This window comes from Clupea harengus, chromosome 18 (genome assembly GCF_900700415.2).
Source record: "Clupea harengus chromosome 18, Ch_v2.0.2, whole genome shotgun sequence".
NCBI lineage: Eukaryota > Metazoa > Chordata > Actinopteri > Clupeiformes > Clupeidae > Clupea > Clupea harengus.
Genome location: NC_045169.1, coordinates 13,270,794 through 13,293,293, shown reverse-complemented (window position 1 = coordinate 13,293,293; position 22,500 = coordinate 13,270,794). Strand labels below are relative to the sequence as shown.

Below are 22,500 nucleotides of genomic sequence, written 5' to 3'. Positions count from 1 at the left end.
TAAAATAGATAAAAATCAAATGTTTAGAAACGGCATCATTAATATTTATGTCCGGCCATGTTCTGAGCGGCACAAGACGGAGGTTAATATTCTCCATCTCTTGTGAAGTGCCACCAGGGTGGAGGGGTGGAGGGGCATAACCCCAGTGAACTTGCAGTTCATCTGGGATGTGTGTGTGTGTGTGTGTGTGTGTGTGTGTGTGTGTGTGTGTGTGTGTGAGAGAGAAATACAGAAAGATGCTGTGGGGTGTGTGTGTTTTGTGTGTGTGTGTGTGTGTCTGCGTGTGTGTGTGTGTGTGTGTGTGTGTTAAGTACATAAAACTACAGAGGAATGGGTGAAGACTGTGTAAGAGTATGAGTGAGTGTGTGTGTGTTTTGTGTGTGTGTGTCTGCGTGTGTGTGTGTGTGTGTGTAAGTACATAAAACTACAGAGGAATGCCGTAGGGTGAAGACTGTGTAAGAGTGTGTGTGTGTGAGAGTGTGTGTGTGTGTGTGTGTGTGTGTGTGTGTGTGTGTGTGTGTGTGTGTAATCTTACAGAGGGATGTGTGTGGGTACGTTAGTCTGTTAATCTTTGGAGACGGGTGCTGTGGGGTAAGTGTGTGTGTGTGTTCAACTTTAGAGAGAAGTGTGTGTGTGTGTGTGTGTGTGTGTGTGTGTGTGTGTGTGTGTGTGTGGGTGTGTGCGCGCATGTGTGACTGCTGACGTGGGGTCAGAGCAGGTCAGTACAGTGTACTCAGGTTTGGCTGCATAACAGAGAGCATGTGACTGCTCCACTTACTACACCTATGTCCACTGAACGGCCATCGAGCGTGTGTGTGTGTGTATGTGTGTGTGTGAGTGTGTGTGTGTGAGTGTGTGTGTAAGAGAGAGAGGCGGGAGGGAGGGAGAAAGAGAGAGAGAGAAAAAAAGGAGTGACCGAGTTTTGATCTGGCCTCTCTGCAGTATTGGGTGGGCATTGATTCCCTCTGGGTGGGAGTAGGGGCAGTACTGAGGGTAGTTAGTTAGTCAGTAGGGGTAGGGGTAGTTAGTTAGTCAGTGATGTTAGGGGCAGTAATGAGGGTAGTTAGTTAGTCAGTGGGGGTAGGGGCAGTACTGAGGGTAGTTATTTAGTCAGCAGGGGCAGTACTGAGGGTAGTTAGTTAGTCAGTGGGGGTGAGGACCCATTGCTCTTCATATAAAAATCAACATTATTGACCAAAGCTCAGACCCACAGTTAAAAAGCACTTAAGACCCAGGGATAACTATGTGTGAGGTCAGTCACACACACACACACACACACACACACACACACACACACACACACACACACACACACACACACACACACTCTAACCCATACGCACTAACTATACGTGAGGGTTCATATTTCAGAAGAGCTCGGTGCCCACCGTGTAAACCCTTTTATCACTAAGAAATTCACGCCTCAGCTTCACCCAACCTCCACAGGGCCGAGAAGTTATTTCCACCTGACAGGTTTATAACCATTAAAATGAAGAGAAAGACATCAAAGAAATGGCCTGTTAACATGTCTGTAAAATCGCTAGAGTAAATCACGTCCTTCATGGCAAGCCACACCTCTTATCTACTGGCCCCTGCTGCTGTTTACACTGTCTGTTTGTAACTAGCAGCAGTTTTGTGTCAGGGTTCATTAAATTACCTGAAGTTGAGTTATGAAGGCATGAATGTGAGTGTTTATAACAGATCATATGTCAGTGGTTGATATATTAAGTGGGATGTCAAATGAGGGTGCTTATAACAGCATGAGTGTGTTTGAGTGGCTATGACCGCATGAGAGTGTGTGTGTGTTTATGACAGCATGAGTGTGTGTGTGTTTAGGACAGCATGAGTGTGTGTGAGTGGTTATGACAGCATGAGTGTGTGTGTGTGTGTTTATGACCGCTTGAGTGTGTGTGTGCGTGTGTGTTTGTGTAGTGATGACGGCATGAGTGTGTGGTCTGTGGCTCACCGTGGCGTGTGGAGCTCTGGGATTGGCCAGAGGTCCTTGGAGCCGAAGCCCTCCACCACCGGCGAGTCGAGGTTGGCGGAGCCGTTGCTGAGGCGGTCGCTGCTCTCGTAGCCGGACTCGGTGCGCTGGATCTTCCAGGCCTCGTTGCGGACCTGCAGGCTGTTCTGGCCCTTGGGCCGCTCGTCCTGGGCGGCGCCGCGTCCGTCCGAGTCCAGCGAGCTGCGGCTGCCCAGCTCCGTGCGCTGCTCGTCCTCGTAGATGGTCATCAGGTTCTTTGGCTTCCGCTCGTCCCGAACCCAGAGGTCGGCAGAGTCGCGCTCGCGCTCCAGTGGCCTCTCGTGATTGGACGGTCGTCGCCGGGGGCTACCCTGCTGCGCAGATGGCTGACCCCGCCTCTCTTGGCCGCTCATCACGCTGTCGACGTTGAGCGCCTCACGCATCGGACGCCAGGCGCGGTTGGCCCGGCTGCTGTGGCTGTAACCATGCCGATCGCGGGAGTCCTGGCTGCTATCGGTATCATAGCCGTTAGCATTAGTGTTAGCATGCTCCGCCCTCCGGCTGTAGTGCCCCGCCCCTCTGCTGGAACTGGAGCTGTAACTGCTGTGGGGGAGGGGGAGGGGCAGCCGCAAGTTCGAGTGTGAGCTCTGGTCGTGTGTGTTTGTGCGAGGTTCATGCGATTGTGAGCGCGGCTCGTGGGGAAGGCGTTCCACACGGATCGGTCCTCGGCCCTGGCTGCTGTACAGCCGCTGCTCCACGTGCTGCCGGAAGCCGTTCTCTGGAGGGGAGAGTGACCGTGACAGCGCCCTCTCCTGGTGCACATCTGTAGGATGAGAGCAGGGAGGTTACACACAGACACACACACACACCCCCTCGGCAGGGGTGCATTTTCCGAAAGCATCATTGTACAACCACCGTCGTTAAATTAGAAAGATACCATCATTTTAAACTCTCTCTCTCCATGTTGAGACGTTAGTTGCTCAATGGTGCCTCTGCGAACCGCAGCCTTACAAGAGCTATGAGAGCGTTTACACACTAATTACTGAAATGAATGAAAAACACACAGGAACAGGAGCACTGGGGAATGAAGAGGATTCAGCTGGTGTCATTATCAGGAGTGAGTAAGCACACACACACACACGCAAACACACACACACACACACACATACACACAGACACACACAATCAGAAGTGAGTAAGTACACACACAAACACACACACACGCACACGCACACACACACACACACACACACACACACACACACACACACACACACACACACACACACACACAGAAGTGAGTAAGCACACACACACACACACAATCAGGAGTGATGAAGCACACACACACACACACAATCAGGAGTGATGAAGCACACACACACATACACGCAGACACACACACACACACACTCAGGAGTGAGTAAGCACAACTCCCACTACAGTCTAGACCATCCATCTCAGGCCTGGGTGTCTGATGGCCTCTGTGACCTTTATAGTTATGTGTGCTTGTGGCTTCACACTGAATCTGCTTAAGTTTGGGTCATTCATCTCAGCCTGTTCGACCTTTCTGTGTGCGCATGTGCGTTTGTTTACGTATGTGTCTGTGTGTGTTTACACGCATGGGTGTGTGCGCGTGTGTGTGTGTGTGTGCAAGACAGAGTGATGGTGATTGTGTCTCTAAAGCCAGCACACACACCCTCCATAGCACCTATGTCGCAATGCCCTTATATTCTCAGACCCTGCCTGCAACTCAACAAAGCACTGGTGTTTGTGTGTGTGTGTATGTGAATGTGGGTGTGTGTGTGTGAGAGAGACTGGCATTTGATCCCGTAAGGCAACTTTCAGAGGAAAAAAAACTAATTTAAGTGACACTTGGCGTCAATGTTGTCTCAAAGACATGAAAAGAACAACAGCTCTGCAGTGAGGGTGTGTGATGTATGCACTGTGAGATGTATGTCTCTGCGTTTGTGTGTGTGTGTGGATGTATGTCTGTGTGTGTGTGTGTGTGCGTGTGACAAATATGGGCAGAGATGAAAAACACCACGGAGACAGATTTAACACATTTTCAGGCCGTGTCTCTCATGCACATGCACACACACACACACACACACACACACACACACACACACACACACACACACACACACACACAGCTTTAGAACACCTGCTAGCATGTCAACAACTACTTGAGAGAAAAGGGCAGAAATGTTAGCATCTCGCATTCATGCACGCATGCCTGCCTACACGCGCACACACGCACACGTATACACACACACAGCACACACACACACACACACACACACACACACAGCACACACACACACACACTCCTTTCACTCAGCACCCCATGAGAGAACAGCCGGCAGCATACTGGGATTGAACACGACAAGCAGTCACATGCTGACCCATGGGGAGTGTGTGTGTGTGTGTGTGTGTGTGTGTGTGTGTGTGTGTGTGTGTGTGTGTGTGTGTGTGTGCGTGTGTATTAAAGACTTGTAGAAGGGGGAGAGAGAGACAGAGACAGAGAGAGAGACTGTTGACTACTGAGGTTTCACACACACACACACACACACACACACACACACACACACACACACAAGCAGTGGGTCTCATTCAGTTGAACCCATAGAAGGATGAATCTGCTTTATGAAATCATAAAAAAACTATAATTGAACTATAATGGAATGAGGTGAACATGTGCACGCACACACACACACACACACACACACACACACACACACACACACACACACAGGGGGAGGTAATGACACATGATGTGTGTGAGCTGGCATGTGCACTGAGGATTCCCATCACAGGGCTGGCTAATGAACCATTAGCTAGGTGCGCTAGCAGGATTGTGCTGACGGGGAGAGAAGACTAAACTAAATCACTACACGCATCTGCACAAGACGTGTGTGTGTGTGTGTGTGTGTGTGTGTGTGTGTGTGTGTGTGTGTGTGTGTGTGCATGCGTGAATGATCAATCAGACGTGACTCACACCCACTCTCACCACATGGCCGAGGTGATGGCATGCCACTAGTCACTTACGTCATTTAAATGTGAAAAGACGCTTCTTAGGGGGGCAATACTGTGGGCATGACTAATGGCTCCATCTGCAGTGCCAACATTAACCTCGGAGTTACCTCTTCCCCAGCCATCACTCTCACAGGACAGCCCTGAGAGCGAGGGCGGCCCAAGCCTCAGTCTCCTCTATGGGGAGGCTCAGGAAGCTGGCAGCAGTGGAACATTAGCATTAGCTTTACCCAGAGTGCCAAGCAGCAAAGCACAATCTGTGTTCACAGTAAAGCTGAAGCAGTCAGAACTTCAAAGAGAAGCTTATCGGCTATCTGTTAGATCATTGTGCACGTGACCAGACAGTAAGGTAGCAGTGACCAGAGCGTGAGATTACAGTGAAGCTGGCCAGACTGAGACATTGCAGTGAAGCTGGCCAGACTGACACATTGCAGTGAAGCTGGCCAGACTGAGACATTGCAGTGATGCTGGCCAGACTGAGACACTGGAGTGAAGCTGGCCAGACTGACACATTGCAGTGAAGCTGGCCAGCCTCTGTTAGATGAATATGAAGCCAGAATGTTAGCTGTTAGCTGTTAGCTGCTGCTCATGAGGGGCGTGAGCCTGGAACTGTGTTCATGCATGGCTGGTGTAGTGATGGCAGCAGCTTGTGTGTATGTGTGTGTAAGTGCACAGGAGGGCATAGGGTGTGTGTGTGTGTGTGTGTGAATGCACAGGAGGGCAAAGGGTGTGTGTGTGTGTGTGTGTGTGTGTGTGTAAGTGCACAGGAGGGCAGAGGGTGTGTGTGTGTGTGTGCCAGTAGCTCTGTGCGGGTGCAGATGTCAGTGCTGAATACTGAGCCTCTTTTCTGACACATTTCTGCAGCCCGTGCTTCCATAAGCAGCACTGGGACCCCGAGAGAGGAGAGAAGAGGAGAGGAGAGGAGAGAGGAAGGAGGAGGAGGAAGGAGCTGGAGACCAGAGAGGAGAGAGGAGAGATGAGGGAGGAGAGAGGAGGGAGGGGAGAGGTACTGTATGTGTGTTTGTGCACTTACCTCGGTTGCGTAGCGTCTCGTGGCGTCTGTGTGCCCTCTCTGACCTCTCTGACCGGTCTGACCTCTCTGACCTCGCCGATTCCTTCTTGGCGAGGTTGGCACCCCTCAGCTCTCCTGCCCGCTGTGCCACTTCCCTGGACAACTCTTGGAAGCGGCTCCGCGGCTCACTCGACACTTTCACTGTGGAGACACAACAACCAAACAACCAATCACACGAAAGACCTCCAACCAGACAACCAATCACACGGAAGGCGTCCGACCAAACAACCAATCACGCAAAAGAACTCGGACCAAACAACCAATCACATGGAAGGTCCCAAACCAGACACCAGCTGACTGCAGGGAGTCTGGAGAGTGGAACAGTGGAACAGTCTGAGAACAGGCAGGAGCCAGGATGATCCAGAGAGGGGAACTAGTGGAACAGCGGAACTCTTAGAGAATGCCATGAAAGCCAGCTGAACCATAGAAGTCCACAGATCCACATCAATAGATGCTGAGAGGGAAAGTAGTGGAACCCTGTGAGAACTGTGGAAACCTGGCTGAACCGAAGACGCTCCGTGAGGAACTAGTGGAACCGTGTGAGGGCCCATAAGGGCTCCATGGGGAACTAGTTGAAGCGTGTGAGGCCCCATAAGGGTTTCGAGGGGAACTAGTTGAACCGTGTGAGGCCCCATAAGGGCTTCGAGGTCTTACTGCTGCAGAGGGCCTTCAGGGCTCTTCATAGGAAATGGAATGTGCAGCAATAATGTGAAATCCACAGGCCTTTCTCCAGACCCACCTCAAGGGGCCATTCAGAGGGCCTTTAATCAGACACACACACACACTCCCTCTCGCTCTCTCGCTCTCTCGCTCTCTCTCTCTCTCCCTCTTTCCCTCTCTCTCCCTAACATTCTCTTCTCCCTTCTCTTCCAAACCCCTCCCTCTCTGCTGTGTGTCTGGAGGACAGCAGCTTTCACTGGTCAGACTCTCACTCTCAGAATGAGTACATGTGGAGTCAGACTGGGCTGGTGTGTGTGTGTGTGTGTGTGTGTGTGTGTGTGTGTGTGTGTGTGTGTGTGTGTCCAGTGGGTTGCGTTAAGGTAGCATTAGTTTAGGTTGCCTAGCAATAGAAATGACTTAGCTTGCATTTGGAAAACTATTTAGGGGTAAATAAAAACTTCAATCAATGAATCAATGACACCAACTCTTTGACGTGTACTCGTGAAACTTGTGTTTCTAGTATTGATGTCTGTGGACCCCTGGGTTAGGGTTAAGGTAACCCTGTCTTAAATGGAAGGCTGTGTGTGTGAGCAGTACTACTATCAGTACTCTGTGTGTGTGTCTGTGTGTGTGTGTGTGAGAGAGAGAGAGACCGTACCGGGTCCTCGGCCCCCGCTGGTCTGGTTGTTCCCTCGGCTGAAGAGTGACGTCGGCGTCTTCACCTTCAGGGTTCCGTTTCCAGACAGCAGAGCACTCACGTTCTCCCGTGTGAGCTCCAGCTTCTTCAGTGGCGCCTGAGGAACGTCTGGAACCCAGGAGAACATGGAGGAGGAGGGGAGGAGAGAGAAGAGATGGAGGGGAGGTGGAGAGATGGAGGGGAGGAAAAGAAGAGAGACGAGGAGTTTAGGAGGAGAGCAAGAAAAACAGGATGAACCACATTCCTGTGTGTGAGCTGCAGCACACACACACACACATTCCTGTGTGTGAGTTGCAGCACAAACACACACACACACACAGATTCCTGTTTGTGAGCTGGAGGAGAAGGGAAATGCAGAGAATCCATGTGTGGGTATCCCTCTTCACCACATTGCTAACACACACACACACACACCATGTCTAACATCCACATATTCTCACACCACATGGCTCACACACACACACACACCATGTCAAACACATCTACAAACACACACACAAAAACAGACAGAGACTCACAACATGCCTTATACATCACATGGCTCACACACACACATACACACACAGAGACTCTCTCACAAACACGCACACAGACACAGAGACTCTCTCTCTCTCTTTCTCTCTCACACACACACACACACACACACACACACACACACACACACACACACACACACATCACATGGCTCACACACACTGAGAGGCTTTTGTCTATGAGCTGCTAGAGCTAGCAGTTATGTTTGGGGTCAGAGCTCTTTTTCAAACCATCTACAACAGAGTGTGTGTGTGTTCATGTGTGTGTGCATATGTGTGTGTGTGTGTGTGTGTGTGTGTGTGTGTGTGTGTGTGTGTGTGTGTGTGTGTGTGTGTGTGTACATGTGAAGTCAGCTGGAGAATTCAGCTCCCCGAGAAACAACCTCTCGCACGCACGCACACGCACACGCACACAGCCCAGTGGTTGTCAGCTGGCTGTGAAGCGTCTGATCAAGACTGTGGCGTGACTGCTGTGTTGCACAAGCACTCGCGCACACACACACACACACACACACACACACACACACACACACACACACACACACACACACACACACACACACACACACACACACACACACACACACACACACACACACACACACACACACACACACACACACACACACACACACACACACACTCATTGTCTAAATGCCTCTGCACTCTCCACTACGCATATTACCACACCAACTAGGCCGGCTCTTTATACAGGGCATCATGACATCATGTGGTGTGTGTGTGTGTTAGTTCAAAGACTCTGATTGGGCAGGGGGTGAGGAGTGGCAGAAGAACATTCTGTAACTTCTGTGTTCTGTTCTGGAACGACTGAAGGTTGTGGTGTACTGACTGTACGTCATCATGGTGACCAACACAGTCAGAGAGTCTCAGCAGCCTCTGTGTGTCTGTCCTCACCTGTACTGTGCTGTGTGTCTGTTCTTGCCTGTAATGTGCTGTGTGGCCAGAGGGGTAGCACCTCCTAACCGCTGGAGTCTCACCGCCCCCTGTGCTTGGAGCTGTGGGGCCCCTACCTGTGCTGTGGGGCCCCTACCTGTGCTGTGTGAGCTCACCTGTGGCGTCTCCATTGGTGGGGTTCTTGTGATGGCTCCAGGCGCTGGTGGGTCTCTGCTGGGCGGGGTCATCGGAGACAATGGCGCTCCCATCAGGGTTGGAGTAGAACAGCAGCAGAGGCTGGAAGTGGCCTTTAATGCACTTAGCCACCACGTCCTTCCACCTGGAGCCCACCTGACGAGACACACACAAAAACAATCTGGATATTAGACCAGAACACCTGAACATTACAGCACAACAACTGAACATTACAGCAACATACCTAAACATTACAGCACAAGACCTGACCATTACAATACAACACCTGACCATTACGACAGAACACCTGACCATAGAGCACCTGGACATTACGACAGAACACCTGACCATAGAGCGCCTGGATATTATGACACAACACCTATTTGCATAAACACACTCTCTCTGGAGACGGTCTGTTCTCATATGCAAACCTGAGGGACGTCAGCAGTGTGGCGCTGACTGTCCTCACTGGGACTCCTGTGACTCTAAACCCCCCTCTACACCACTTTAACACACACACACACACACACACACACACACACACACACACACACACACACACACACACACCTCAGATACACACACACACGCTGCCCTCACACACATAAACGTTGCCCTCACACACACACACATGCTGCCCCTCACACACACTAGGGCTGTCAACGAATATTCTAAATTCGAATATATATTCGAATAGTTGTTAAAAATAGAATTTCGAATGTGAAAATTAATATTCGAATGTAAAAAAACCAAAAAAACAACAGCGGCAGCACTGTCTGCTTTGCGGGTGGGCGCGCGCCTGAGGTCAGGGACAGGTCACAGGAGTCGCAATGTCTGGCACAGCCTCACTGCTGACAGTTGACTTGGTGGAAGATGGCAGAAAGTGCAGAACCCTGCTTGACCGCAGCAGAGAAAGTGATTGTAACCCCCAAAAATCTAAAGAGTGATGTCTGGAAATATTTCGGATTTTGGGCAGTTGATGGTAAACTTGTTGAGCCTACAGATAAAGTAGTGTAGCTATGTAAGCTAGCGTTAGCTTACCATTCAACAACTAGCAACTTGAGGCTACATCTCCAAAATGTGCACCCAAGTGAATATGGCATAATATGTGGAACTTCAGCGAAACAGCCACGTCTGGATACATATTTTGCGCCGTCTGTCACAAGTTCGTTGTCTGCGGCACGACAGGAGGCCTGCACGCAAAAATTGATTTTGTTCATATGCAAGGACATGAGGCCGATCAGTGTGGTGGATGGGATAGGCTTCAGGGAGTTCTGTGAAGCACTGGAACCGAGGTACTGTATCCCTTGTTGTCGTTCATTTAAACCGCTATGCGCAGAGAGCGCGACCGAGAGGGAGAAAGAGAGAGAAAGAAAGAGTGCGTCTGTGCGAGCGAGAGGCTCTGCGGTCTTGGCCATTAGTTAATTAACTTATTTTTGTGTAGGTAATATGTTGTTAAATATGTTTAAACTTCAATAAATAACCTAGACAAGTAGTTATGTCTCGTTGTATTAATTTCCTGTTATTGACCTGCCTAATGTGCAACCAGAAATTCGAATATGTTCGAATATATGTGTTTTTTTAAAGCGAATATTCGAACGTCATTTTTGAGCAATTTTGACAGCCCTAACACACACACACACACACACACACACACTGCCCCTCACACACACACACACACACACGCTGCCCCTCACACACACACACACGCCCCCACACACACACATGCCCCCAAACACAGCCACACACACCCACGCCCCCAAACACACATCCACACACACACACACACGCCCCCAAACACACTCACACACATGCCCCCAAACACACACACACACACCCATGCCCCCAAACACACATCCACACGCCCCCAAACACACCCACACACAAGCCCCCAAACACACACACATACACACATGACCCCTCACACACACGCCCCCAAACACACCCACCCACATGCCCTCACACACACAGAGGAGACAATTTGGCAGAGCAATAGAAACAGACAGGTGGAACTCAACTTGACTCACACATGAAACAGATCTCAAAGACAACATTTTTCATCTACGCAATATTGCCAAAATCAGAAAAGTTATATCCCTTCAAATTGCGAATCCACGCTTTTATTACATCGTGCCTAGATAACTGCAAAGCTTTCCGCAACAATTCACTACAGAGCCTTCAACTTATACAGAACGCTGCTGCTCGCACACTCACTAGAACAAAAAAATATGAACATATCTCACCTGTACTTGCCTCTCTGCACTGTCAAAAGTTGATTTAAAAGTACTCCATCTAATATACAAAGCCCTAAACGGCTTAGCCTCAAATTACCTCAAGGAATTAGTTGACCCCTACTGCCCACCAAGATCACTTTGTTCCCAGAGTGCAGGTATCCTTGTAATTCCAGGAACATAAAAATGCACAATAGGAGGCAGAGCCTTTTGCTGTCCAGCCTGCTTTCCTGTGGAATAATCTTCCTGCTTTCATCCGAGGTGCAGACACCCTTTCCATATTCAAATCGACACTAAAGATATTCCTCTTCAGCGCATCCCATAGTCATGAATAATGTATCAAAAACCTATCGCCTGTCGCCACATTATTTACCTCTTCTTGCTGGCCATGTTGTTGTGTTTAGCAGCAGTGGGCTACAGACAGCGCATGTTGTACCGTGAAGGAGTGCTCTTACGGATCCCGGGTACAGCATGCAGCGTGTGTTGCGGCTGTCGCCAGCCAGTTGTGCACTGCTATTGTATCCTGCCACCCTACTATGTTTGTAAAACTAAAAATCACCATATACCATGTCAAACAATATGACTAAACAGAACTCATCACAACAAAACACATATCAAATTCCCAATATCAATCAAACTGGGCTACAGACAGCGCATGTTGTACTGTGAAGGAGGGCCTCTAAGGATCCCGGGTACAGCATACAACGTGTGTTGTGTATCCTGCCATCCTTGCTATCCTAACTTAAATTCACATGCACCATGTCAGCCAACCATAATTAAACATAACTCATCAAAACTGAACATAAACAAAATTCCCATACACCTTGCCAGGCAGCCTCTCCCTCTCCTATATCATATTATTTGATCTCTATCAAATCGATGTTTACTAACACATTTTTCTCTCTCTTATACCTACACCTCACCATCCCCACCACACTGCCTACACCTAACCATCCCCACCACACTGCCTACACCTAACCATCCCCACCCCACTGCCTACACCTACTTTATCTCATATAGCATTTACCTGCATATATGATAATAATAATAATATATAATTGCCATCATCGACATACTTTTCTGTTCCAATACTTGTACTTGTATGTAATAGTAACCTTACAAGCACACTGTATTCCAAATTTGTTCTAGCTCTACGTATCTACCCGGCTGGCTGTAAGCAGATGCCCCCCTGCCCGCCCCCCCATGAGCCGAGGTTCTGCTTAAGAATTCTTCCTGTTAACAGGGAGTTTTTCATTGCCCCTGTCGCCAGTGTGCTTGCTGTAAGGGGGTTCAGGCCCTGGGCTCTGTTAAATGTTATTGTTTTGGCACTATATAAATAAAATTTAATTTAATTAGACTACGGGTGAAATTACACACACACACCCACACACACTGCATAGGTGAAACATTGAAACAACAGCTAACTGCATCACCTCCCTTGACTCTTTAGCTCCAGCTGGGGGTTTAGACAGTCATACGCACACACACACACACACACACACACACACACACACACACACACACACACACACACACACACACACACACACACACACACACACACACACACACACACACCTCTGAGGACTCAAAGCACACACACAGCTGTGTAAACACATGCCACCACGAGCATTCTTTAAAGAAACAGGAAGAAGGAGAGAGAGAGAGAACAGAAGAGGTAGAGGGAGAGAGAGAAAAAACAGAATAGAGAGAGAGAACAGAAGAGGGAGAGGGAGAGGGAGAACAGAAGAGGGGGAAAGAGAAAAAACAGAAGAGGGAGAGGGAGAGAGCACAGAAGAGGGAGAGACAACAGGAGAGAGAAAAGAAGATGGAGAGGAAGAGAGAGTACAGAATATGGAGAGAGAGAGAGAAAGAACAGAAGAGGGAAAGGAAGAGAGAGTACAGAAGAGGGAAAGAGAACAGAGGAGAGAGAGAGAGAACAGAATAGGAAGAGGAAGAGCAAGCATGCACTCTGCTGCAGAGAACCCTTCCCAGCCGCACACAGCATGAGGAACATCAGTGTGGTGAGGGGAATAATGTGTGTTAACATCAGCGGTGTGTGTTCAGGCGTGGAGGAGGGGAAAGGTGTGTGTTCAGGCGTGGAGGAGAGGAAAGGTGTGAGTTCAGGCGTGGAGGAGAGGAAAGGTGTGTGTTCAGGTGTGGAGGAGGTGAAAGGTGAGGAGGAGGAAGGGAAATGTGTGGAGAGTGTTCAGGAGTGCTTTGGCTTTGTGGCTTGTACTGTACATGTACTGTAGTTGTGGTTATAGCATAATTAATAGCCAGCATGTCCATCCTTGTCTCTCTCCCTCTCTGTCTGTGTGTGTGTGCCTGCGTGCATGTGTAAAAGAGAGAGTGTGTGTGTGTGAGAGAGAGAGAGTGTGTAATTTGTGTGTGAGTGTGTGTGAGTGTGTGTGTGTGTGTGTGTGTGTGTGTGTGTGTGTGTGTGTGTGTGTGTGTGTGTGGCACCTGGGTGGGTGGATTGGCTACCCTGGAGGAGTATGTGGGCATGTGACTATGCTTGTGTGTATATACATTATATGTGTGTGTGTGTGTGTGTACATGTGCATGTGACTCTAGGCTGATGTGTGTCTGTTTACAGGGAGAGAGATTCATCTTGTTGAAAGAGCTGGCTGCTGTGTGACTTTGTGTGACTGAGAGAGAGAGTGTGTGTGTGTGTGTGTGTGTGAGATGTTGTATGTGTGTTTGTGTACTCTCAGGTGTGTGTGTTTGTGTACTCTCAGGTGTGTGTGTTTGTGTGTAGAGATTAATCTTGGCAAGGGTGCTGGCTGGCTTTCTCTGTGTTTGTGTGTGGTGCTGTTGGATGTGTGTGTGTGGTTGGGTGATTCATCTTGGCGAGTGTGCTGCTGCTGCTGCTGCTGAACTGCTCACACAGCACAAGCTGCCCGCCAGTGGATTGATGCAGGTCCTCCACCGGCACCACACACACACCACTGTGTACATGCAGAAACTTAATATCAGACTGCATCCTAGTGCCATCTGCAGAACCTAGAGAGAGGGAGAATAAGCCTACACACACTGAACCCCAGCGCTCTCTCTCTCTCTCTCTCTCTCTCTCTCTCTCTCTCTCTCTCTCTCTCTCTCTCTCTCTCTCTCTCTCTCTCTCTCTCTCTCTCTCTCTCTCTCTCTCTCTCTCTCTCTCTCTCTCTCTCTCTCTCTCTCTCTCTCTCTCTCTCTCTCTCTCTCTCTCTCTCTCTCTCTCTCTCTCTCTCTCTCTCTCTCTCTCTCTCTCTCTCTCTCTCTCTCTCTCTCTCTCTCTCTCTCTGTGTGTTTGTTTCACACACACTCACACGACAGGGCTTGCCCCAGCACCCAAAAACAGATCTGCAGACAGACCATCCAGACATTCAAACTAATATTTAAAGGCATATACACAAACAAAACACAAACAAAACACACACATTACCCAAAACACAGACACACACTCCTGACGCAAACACACACACAGGCTTTTTGAAAAGCCCCATTACACTAATCCTCAGGGATGATTCCCGTCTGCAGATTTCACTTAGTCAGCAAAGAGCCTGGCAGTCCGAGTCCTCCAGTGCTTCATCACAGCATCCTCTCATGTAGCATTCTGCTAACGAGTTCCCATACAGACTATTGTAGCATCCTGCTAATGAGTTCTCATACAGGGTAGTGTAGCATCCTGCTAATGAGTTCTCATACAGGGTAGTGTAGCATCCTGCTAATGCTAATGAGTTCTCATACAGACTAATGTAGCATCCTGCTAATGCTAATGAGTTCTCATACAGACTAATGTAGCATCCTGCTAATGACTTCTCATACAGAAGTGTAGCATCCTGCTAATGGGTAGCATCATGATACATATGCTCTTGTGAAATGCTCTGCTAACTGGAGTTCCCAGATTGTCTGCCTGTGCTCTAGTATTCTAATATTTAGGTATGTGGTTGTGAACATGTGTGTCTGTAGATGTCGGTATGTGTGTGTGTGCGTGTGCATGTCGGTGTGTGTGTGTATGAAAGGGCATATGAGAGGTACACAGTTAAATCCAGACGAAGAGATGTTGAGGAAAGGATTGGCAAATGTGTTTGTGTGTGTGTTTATGATTATAAGGGAGAGAGAACACACCTCTTTAACGGTGGCGTCATCAAAGAAGACCCACTTGGCTGATTTGGTGTGGTAGGCGAAGGTGCAGTAATGGCGACTGGAGAAGCAGATCATCCCCACCAGCAGAAGATCACTACGCTTAGCCTGGTCGTCCGTCACTTGGTAGAAGAGCTGAAGACCACACACACACACACACACACACACACACACACACACAAACAGAGTGCTTAGTGTGATAATCAGAGACGTGTCTGTGCTGTTATTTTGGAATAGAAAAGTCCTACATTTTCAGAACAAGGTTATTACAAGGCAGCTGTTGGAAACTGCTGGACTTTGCCTTTTATCCGTGTACGCTGGTGGAAGACCAGTCAAACACAGTGTAAGGGACTCTAGAGGTTTGTTTAGGTACTGTATGCGAGTGTGCTTCTGTGTAGAGGCGTGTAAAGCCATGTGTGTATGTGTGTATGAATGGGTGTAAACATGTGTGTGTGTGTCTGGCTGTGTCTTGGCTTTTTCGTCTTTTCTGAAGAGAAGGTTCTGCTTGGGCATCACAAACAATTAATACCATAGAGTGAATCAATCTAGAGCGAGAGAAAGAGAGAGTGTGTGTGTGTGTGTGTGTGTGTGTGTGTGTGTTTGTGTTATGATGCTGACATCACTCCTTTGTTTCCAGGGAGTTTCTTGTTGCACATTAACTGGAGGGAGTTCTGCAGCTGACGTCTGTGCTTTGTTTCTGGGGGTGTGATGGTGTTAGGGCATCTCTGCTGTGCGTGTGTGTGGGTGTGTGTTTTAGCATGATAATAGCTCGGTTCCGTGTCCTGGGGTGTTGTGTGTGTGTGTGTGTGTTTTAGCATGATGATGGCTCTGTTCCTTGTCCAGGGGTGTGTGTGTGGGTGTGTGTGTGTTTTAGCATGATGATGGCTCTGTTCCGTGTCCAGGTGTGTGTGTGTGTGTGTGTGTGTGTGTGTGTGTGTGTGTGTGTGTGTGTGTGTGTGCACCTGCTCCACCCCTGCAGTGGCGTGTTCTCCGCCTGCTTTACAGTCATGATGTTACACATGATGGAACACCAGAGGCCAGTGCATCGTGAGGATGTTCCCTCCTTCCCTCCCTCCATCCATCCCTCCCTCCCTCTCTCTCTCTCTCTCTCTCTCTATCTATCTATCCTCTCTCTCTCTCCCCCTGTCTCTCCCTCTCTTTCTACGTTGCTTTCTCTCTCACACACACACACACACACACACACACACACACACACACACACTGTGGGGCCTCCTCACCCCAGAGAGGCTGAGGTGGGGGCCCAGGGCCCTGATGACGTCCTCTGTGAGATCTGACTGCTCTGAGTCCCAGACGAACCCGATGGTGACAATCTCAGGAGAGTTCATCAACACACGCCGGATCTTTATACGCTGGCCACAGTTACTCTGGGGAGAGGGAAACACACACACACACACACACACACACACAGGATTAACACACATTTTTAACACACATACAGTAGACAATACAGTAACACACCACCACACACAAATGACTACAACCATCATCACTTAGAACGTCAATAGAACGTCGATAGAACTGTACACAAACACACATTCCATAACAACAGAGAAGGTTTTTGGGTATTTAGTTCTAGACTGTGTTAAGAAAAAATAGTAGGGGTATACAGTATTGATCCATGCAGAGTTAAAGTAGAGGGGGTAATCTATGCTGGGATGATGGTGTGATCTATGCTGTGTTAAAGATGGTGGTGTGATCTATGCTGTGTTAAAGATGGTGGTGTAATCTATACTGTGTTAAAGAGGAGGGGGGTAATTTATGTTGTGTTGGGGTAATGCCTTGAAGAACATAGTGAAGCTTTGTGTGACAGTAAGATTATATGTATGCACCAGCCTTGAAAAAATCACATAATTAATAGCCAGCATGTCCATCCTTGTCTCTCTCTCTGTCTGTGTGTGTGTGCCTGCGTGCATGTGTAAGAGAAAGAGTGTGTGTGAGTGTGAGAGAGAGAGAGAGAGAGAGAGAGAGAGAGAGAGAGAGACTGTGTAATTTGTGTGTCTGTGTCTGAGTGTAAGTGAGAGAGTGTGTGTGTTTTTGTGTGTGTGTGTGTGCGGCGTGTGTGAGAGGGAGTGGGCTGTGTTGGCTGGCCTCTGTCTGAACCTGTGTATTCCTCCTCCAAAGTGTCTCATTAAAAATGGAGAGTGTGTTGACACATAAGATGCACGACACACACCCCTCCAGACCGACCACACACAGATACACACACCCCTCCAGACTTGCCGAACACAGATACACACACAAGCTGTCAACACACACCCTCCACCCTCCAAAATAGGCCGCAGTCTGCAGTGTGTGTGTGTTTGTTCCTGCTTTCCCTATATTCCCCCAACACAGACTCTTCTCCGCTGCGCTCATCCTTATGTAACTTGCTGATGAGAGAGACACGCATCTGCATGCGGGGGGCCTGAGCCCTTGGCCCATTTGTGATCAGGCAATGTGGAGAACACCTACTGGGCAGTTCCTCAGGTCCCCGATGGTGCTGGCAGCCTGGAGCAGCTCCCCGAACATGTCATCCGAACGCAGACGCTCCTCTCGCCGCTCATACGCCTGCTGACTACACACACACGCACAAGCACAGACACACACACACACACACGCACAGATAAAAATATGTTAATGGTGGTGGGGGGAATAATTACCAGTCATCAGTGGCTGCAGATTAACAGTTGTGCATCACACAGAGACAGAGAGACACAGACACAGACACAGACACAGACACACACTACGGTCAAACACACACTAATCAGCAGAGTTGCACTACATGAACCTCTGGGAACAGCTCAGACATACCCGGTCATCGCAAGGATTGTGTGTGTGTGTGTGTGTGTGTGTGTGTGTGTGTGTGTGTGTGTGTGTGTTCACCAATGGGCAATGGTGGAGATGTAGCGTAGCGGGTCTATGTGTTTACCAGAGGGCAGTAGTGGAGACGTAGTGGACCAGCTCAGTGAAGGGCAGCAGACCAGAGGTGTGTGTGTGTGTGTGTGTGTGTGTGTGTGTGTTTACCAGAGGGCTGTAGTGGAGACGTAGTGGACCAGCTCAGTGAAGGGCAGCGGGTCAGAGGAGGCTCCACAGCTCCGGCACACAGACTGGGGAGGAACAGCACACACACACACACACACACACACACACACTAGGGTGTTAGTATTGTGCCACCAAAGGCCACTAATTACCCATGTGCCGTGCCAACTGGCACCACTTAACCCCAGCCAGCTGGGCTCTTTTACCCCACCAGTGGGCAGCAGTTACTCCTGACAGTGCCCCAAACACACTATTATCCCACATATCTGCCCCAAACACACTGTAATCCCACATATCTGCCCCAAACACACTATTATCCCACATATCTGCCCCAAACACACTATAATCCCACATATCTGCCCCAAACACACTATAATCCCACATCTGCCCCAAACACACTATTATCCCACATAGTTGTCACTATTTCACTAAATCCAAACTCCATCCCAGGCCTTCTCTTACAAAACACGTAACTGACTGACGATGTGATGCAATAATGATGATTTCTAGTAGAAACACATTACATTTAATTTCAGATGTGTGACCAGCCGTTCACACACACACACACACACACACACACACACACACACACACAGCAGAGAGAAAGAAGAAGGCTTCCAGCGATCGCTCCTGAGCTACAGTAAGAAGATGTACAAAAACACATAGTTCAAACACACACACACACACACACACACACACACACACACACACACACACACGGCTTGGCATTTCGCAACTAATACATAAGCTCTTCTCAAAAAAATCAGTAACCAGCATCTCAGAAGGTCTGTGTGTGGGTGTGTGTGTGTGTGTGTGTGTGTGTGTGCGCGCGCATTCTATGGATCTGTATTCCCCGGTAGCCATCGCTATGCCAACCTGACTGATTAGGAGCCACCTTACTGTGACAGCAATCCAATCCCCACCCACATAACACATACTTGACACACACACACACACACACACAGTTGTAGTAGTGCCTAGAAACAGTGTTTTGGGCAGATAAGTAGCAGCGGGAGAGAGTAGGTGAATAAATGAGTGCATATGCAAAAGAGAGAGAGAGAGAAAGAAAGAAAGAAAGAAAGAAAGAAAGAGAAAGAAAGAGAGGGAGAGAAAGAAAGCGAGAGAAAGAATTTCCTTATTTTCGTTATAATTTTTGATAATTTTTTGACGTATATGTGCAATCCCGTTAAAATGATGTAGATGGAGAGAGAGAAGGAGAGAGAGAGGAGCACCTGTTCGTAGAGTGTCATGGCGAACTTCTGGTGCGTGATGCAGGACCTGGAGGTGCACGAGTCTGTCTCTGCGTCAGGAACAATGTTCAGGTGGATCCGCTCCAGCAAGTTCTCCTGTGGAACCACAGAACATTGGTTGATTACACATCTCACCATAGTTCATGGCACACACACACACACACACACACACACACACACACACACACACACACACACACACACACACACACACACACACACACACACACACACACACACACACACACACACACACACACACACACACACACACACCCTGTTGACATGGATGGATGGGGTTAATTAGTCTTCTTGTCTGCCCTCTGTGCACAAATAAACTCTGTTTAGGGAGGAAACTAGCTCAGACAGAAGGAGTGTGTGTGTAGCTGCTAGCCTAAACAGAAAATGATTACAGGTCTGTGCAAAGCAAGGTTACATCCCATTGGCTCAGAAGTGAGGAGGGCTGGGGGAGGACACAAACACACACATATATATATATAACTGCCCATCACACACACACACATATATATAACTGCCCATCACATACACACACACACACACACACACACACACCTAAATGCATCCAGGTGGTATACAAAACATTGAATGTGTTTAGAAAATGGTACATGGTATTTTGTATGTGGTATGTGGCATATGGTGTGAGGGTATATGTTGTGAGGGTATCTAGTATATGGTGTGAGGTTATATGGCATAAGGTATATAGCATATGGGTATAAAGTATATGGTGTGAGTACGCTGTTTGATCACTTACTATATCCCCTGTATGGCATGGGGAATATGTACTGTATATGGCCTATGGCACACTTCAATGGTGTGGGTGTGTGTGTGTGTGTGTGGTTATATATATACATATATATATGTGTGTGTGTGTGTGTGTGTGTGTGTGTGTGTGTGTGTGTGTTACGACCCTGGCGGGTCTAGGCCCCGCCCCATGATATTTGCATGCCTGTTCTGTCTCTGTCTCCTCAGCAGGAAATGGGGAGCAGGTGTACAACAGGTGTACCCCATGATTGGATGGCTACAAAAGCCTTGATCCGATGGCAGTCGGGAGAGCGTTGGATTGGTCGTTGGTGTTTGAATAGAGATTGGTTTTGGATTGTCGTTGGTTTTGGAGTGTCGTTGGTTTTGGATTATCGTCGTCATTTGTTTATATTACCATTTAGCTGACTGTACATTACATCTTTTGTTTCTCTCCACAACACTGACATTCACCACACGTTTTCCTATAATTATTAGATAAATATATACTGGTAACCCTTAATAAATAACGTATTATTATTATATCATAAATTCTGCGTGGCCTCCCCTTTATGTTTCGTGCCCGTGAGCTGGGTTCGTTACAGTGTGTGTGTGTGTGTGTGTGTGTGTGTGTTTGTGTCCTCCCCCAGCCCTCCTCACTTCTGAGCCAAATGGATGTAATCTTGCTTTGCACAGACCTGTAATCATTTTCTGTTTGGTAGTGCCAGTCTTCTCAAAGGCCAGCACTGGGGCAACGCTGGGGCAACACTGGGGCAACACTGGGGCAACACTGGGGCAAGACTGGGGCAAGACTACACAACCCAGAACAAGCCATCAGACCCACAATAGACAGAACACAGAGCAGAGCGACTTCAGCACAGAACACACACACACACATACACTTCAGCATAGCACTGTGAGAAGGTGAATTCCCCCCCTTCTCACCAGTTGCAATAGAATTGTGCTTGACGCACATTTCCCCACAAGAGCAGATGAGAGACCTTGGACACACACACACACACACACACACACACACACACACACACACACACACACACACACACACACACACACACACACACACACCTAGTTAGGCATTTCACTAGCCACCTGTCCTTATTGCCTTCTGCATGAAGTGATGGCATGAGGGGTGTTGGATGTGAAGTGTGTTATGCATTATGTGCGTTATGTATGGTGTATGCAAATAGTGTATTTATGGTTTTGGGTGCATTAGTTAACATGGTGGTGGGATTATATGTGTACCGTAATTTCCGGACTATTGAGCGCACCTGAATATAAGCCTCACCCACTGAATTTTTAAAATATAATTATTTTTAACATAAATAAGCCGCACATGTCTATAAGCCGCAGGTGCAGCCAGTTACGATAAGTGCACTGTTGCTTTAAGAGAGCACAGTTGCAAGAGTCAATCAGAAGCTAGAACATTAGATTGAAGACAGTGAGATAGAAGAAAGACGCTAAGTTTGAAACCAATGAGCTAAAGAACTTGAAAAGACAGGATTTGTATTGTTGTAAACTGTTTTGAGTTGTGTTCTGTCTACGCCGGTAGACTGTGGTTATTTTGACATTAGTTAAGTTATTGAGATACTGAGAAATCGCGTGGAGCTAAGCATCCATGCGGCTGCATCCATGCTAGCATCCTAGCTCCACAAAGCCACCGTATACAGTCACAGGTATCATAATCCATAAATTAGCCGCGTCGTTGTTTAAACCGCGAGGTTCAAAGCGTGGGAAAAAAGTAGCGGCTTATAGTCCGGAAATTACGGTATGTTAAATCTCACTTACTATGTACAGGACTAATTTGGGGAGGGCTTCCCCCACTACAACGGTTGAGTCCAACAAGGGTCAATTGGACCAATTTGGCCCAAAGTGGCAGGCTTATTTAAAGGGTGCCTCAATCAGGGGTGAGAGAAGGAGAACAGACCTGCTGTGAGGTTAAGTACATGCTGTGAATATTGTTTGCCTAGTTTGCCTGAGCACTGAGTACTGTTTGTGTTTTTTGTTTGTTTTGTATATATGTTTGGG

At 48.3% G+C, this 22,500-nt stretch overlaps 1 protein-coding gene across 3 annotated transcripts in view; it reads right to left on the bottom strand.

Moving 5' to 3' along the window:
* The window catches only part of LOC105904548 (inactive ubiquitin carboxyl-terminal hydrolase 53), a 55,862-nt gene that overhangs the window by 14,888 nt on the left and 18,474 nt on the right, over positions 1 to 22,500 (bottom strand). For all 3 annotated transcript variants that reach the window (XM_042710443.1, XM_031584827.2, XM_042710444.1), the window contains 9 exons: positions 19,678 to 19,791; positions 18,431 to 18,513; positions 17,879 to 17,981; positions 16,645 to 16,791; positions 15,392 to 15,541; positions 9,032 to 9,206; positions 7,390 to 7,536; positions 6,033 to 6,212; positions 1,967 to 2,786 (listed from right to left, as the gene is read on the bottom strand). In XM_042710443.1, the coding sequence (XP_042566377.1) occupies positions 1,967 to 2,786; positions 6,033 to 6,212; positions 7,390 to 7,536; positions 9,032 to 9,206; positions 15,392 to 15,541; positions 16,645 to 16,791; positions 17,879 to 17,981; positions 18,431 to 18,513; positions 19,678 to 19,791 (1,919 nt within the window). The remainder of the gene's footprint in view (positions 1 to 1,966; positions 2,787 to 6,032; positions 6,213 to 7,389; positions 7,537 to 9,031; positions 9,207 to 15,391; positions 15,542 to 16,644; positions 16,792 to 17,878; positions 17,982 to 18,430; positions 18,514 to 19,677; positions 19,792 to 22,500) is intronic.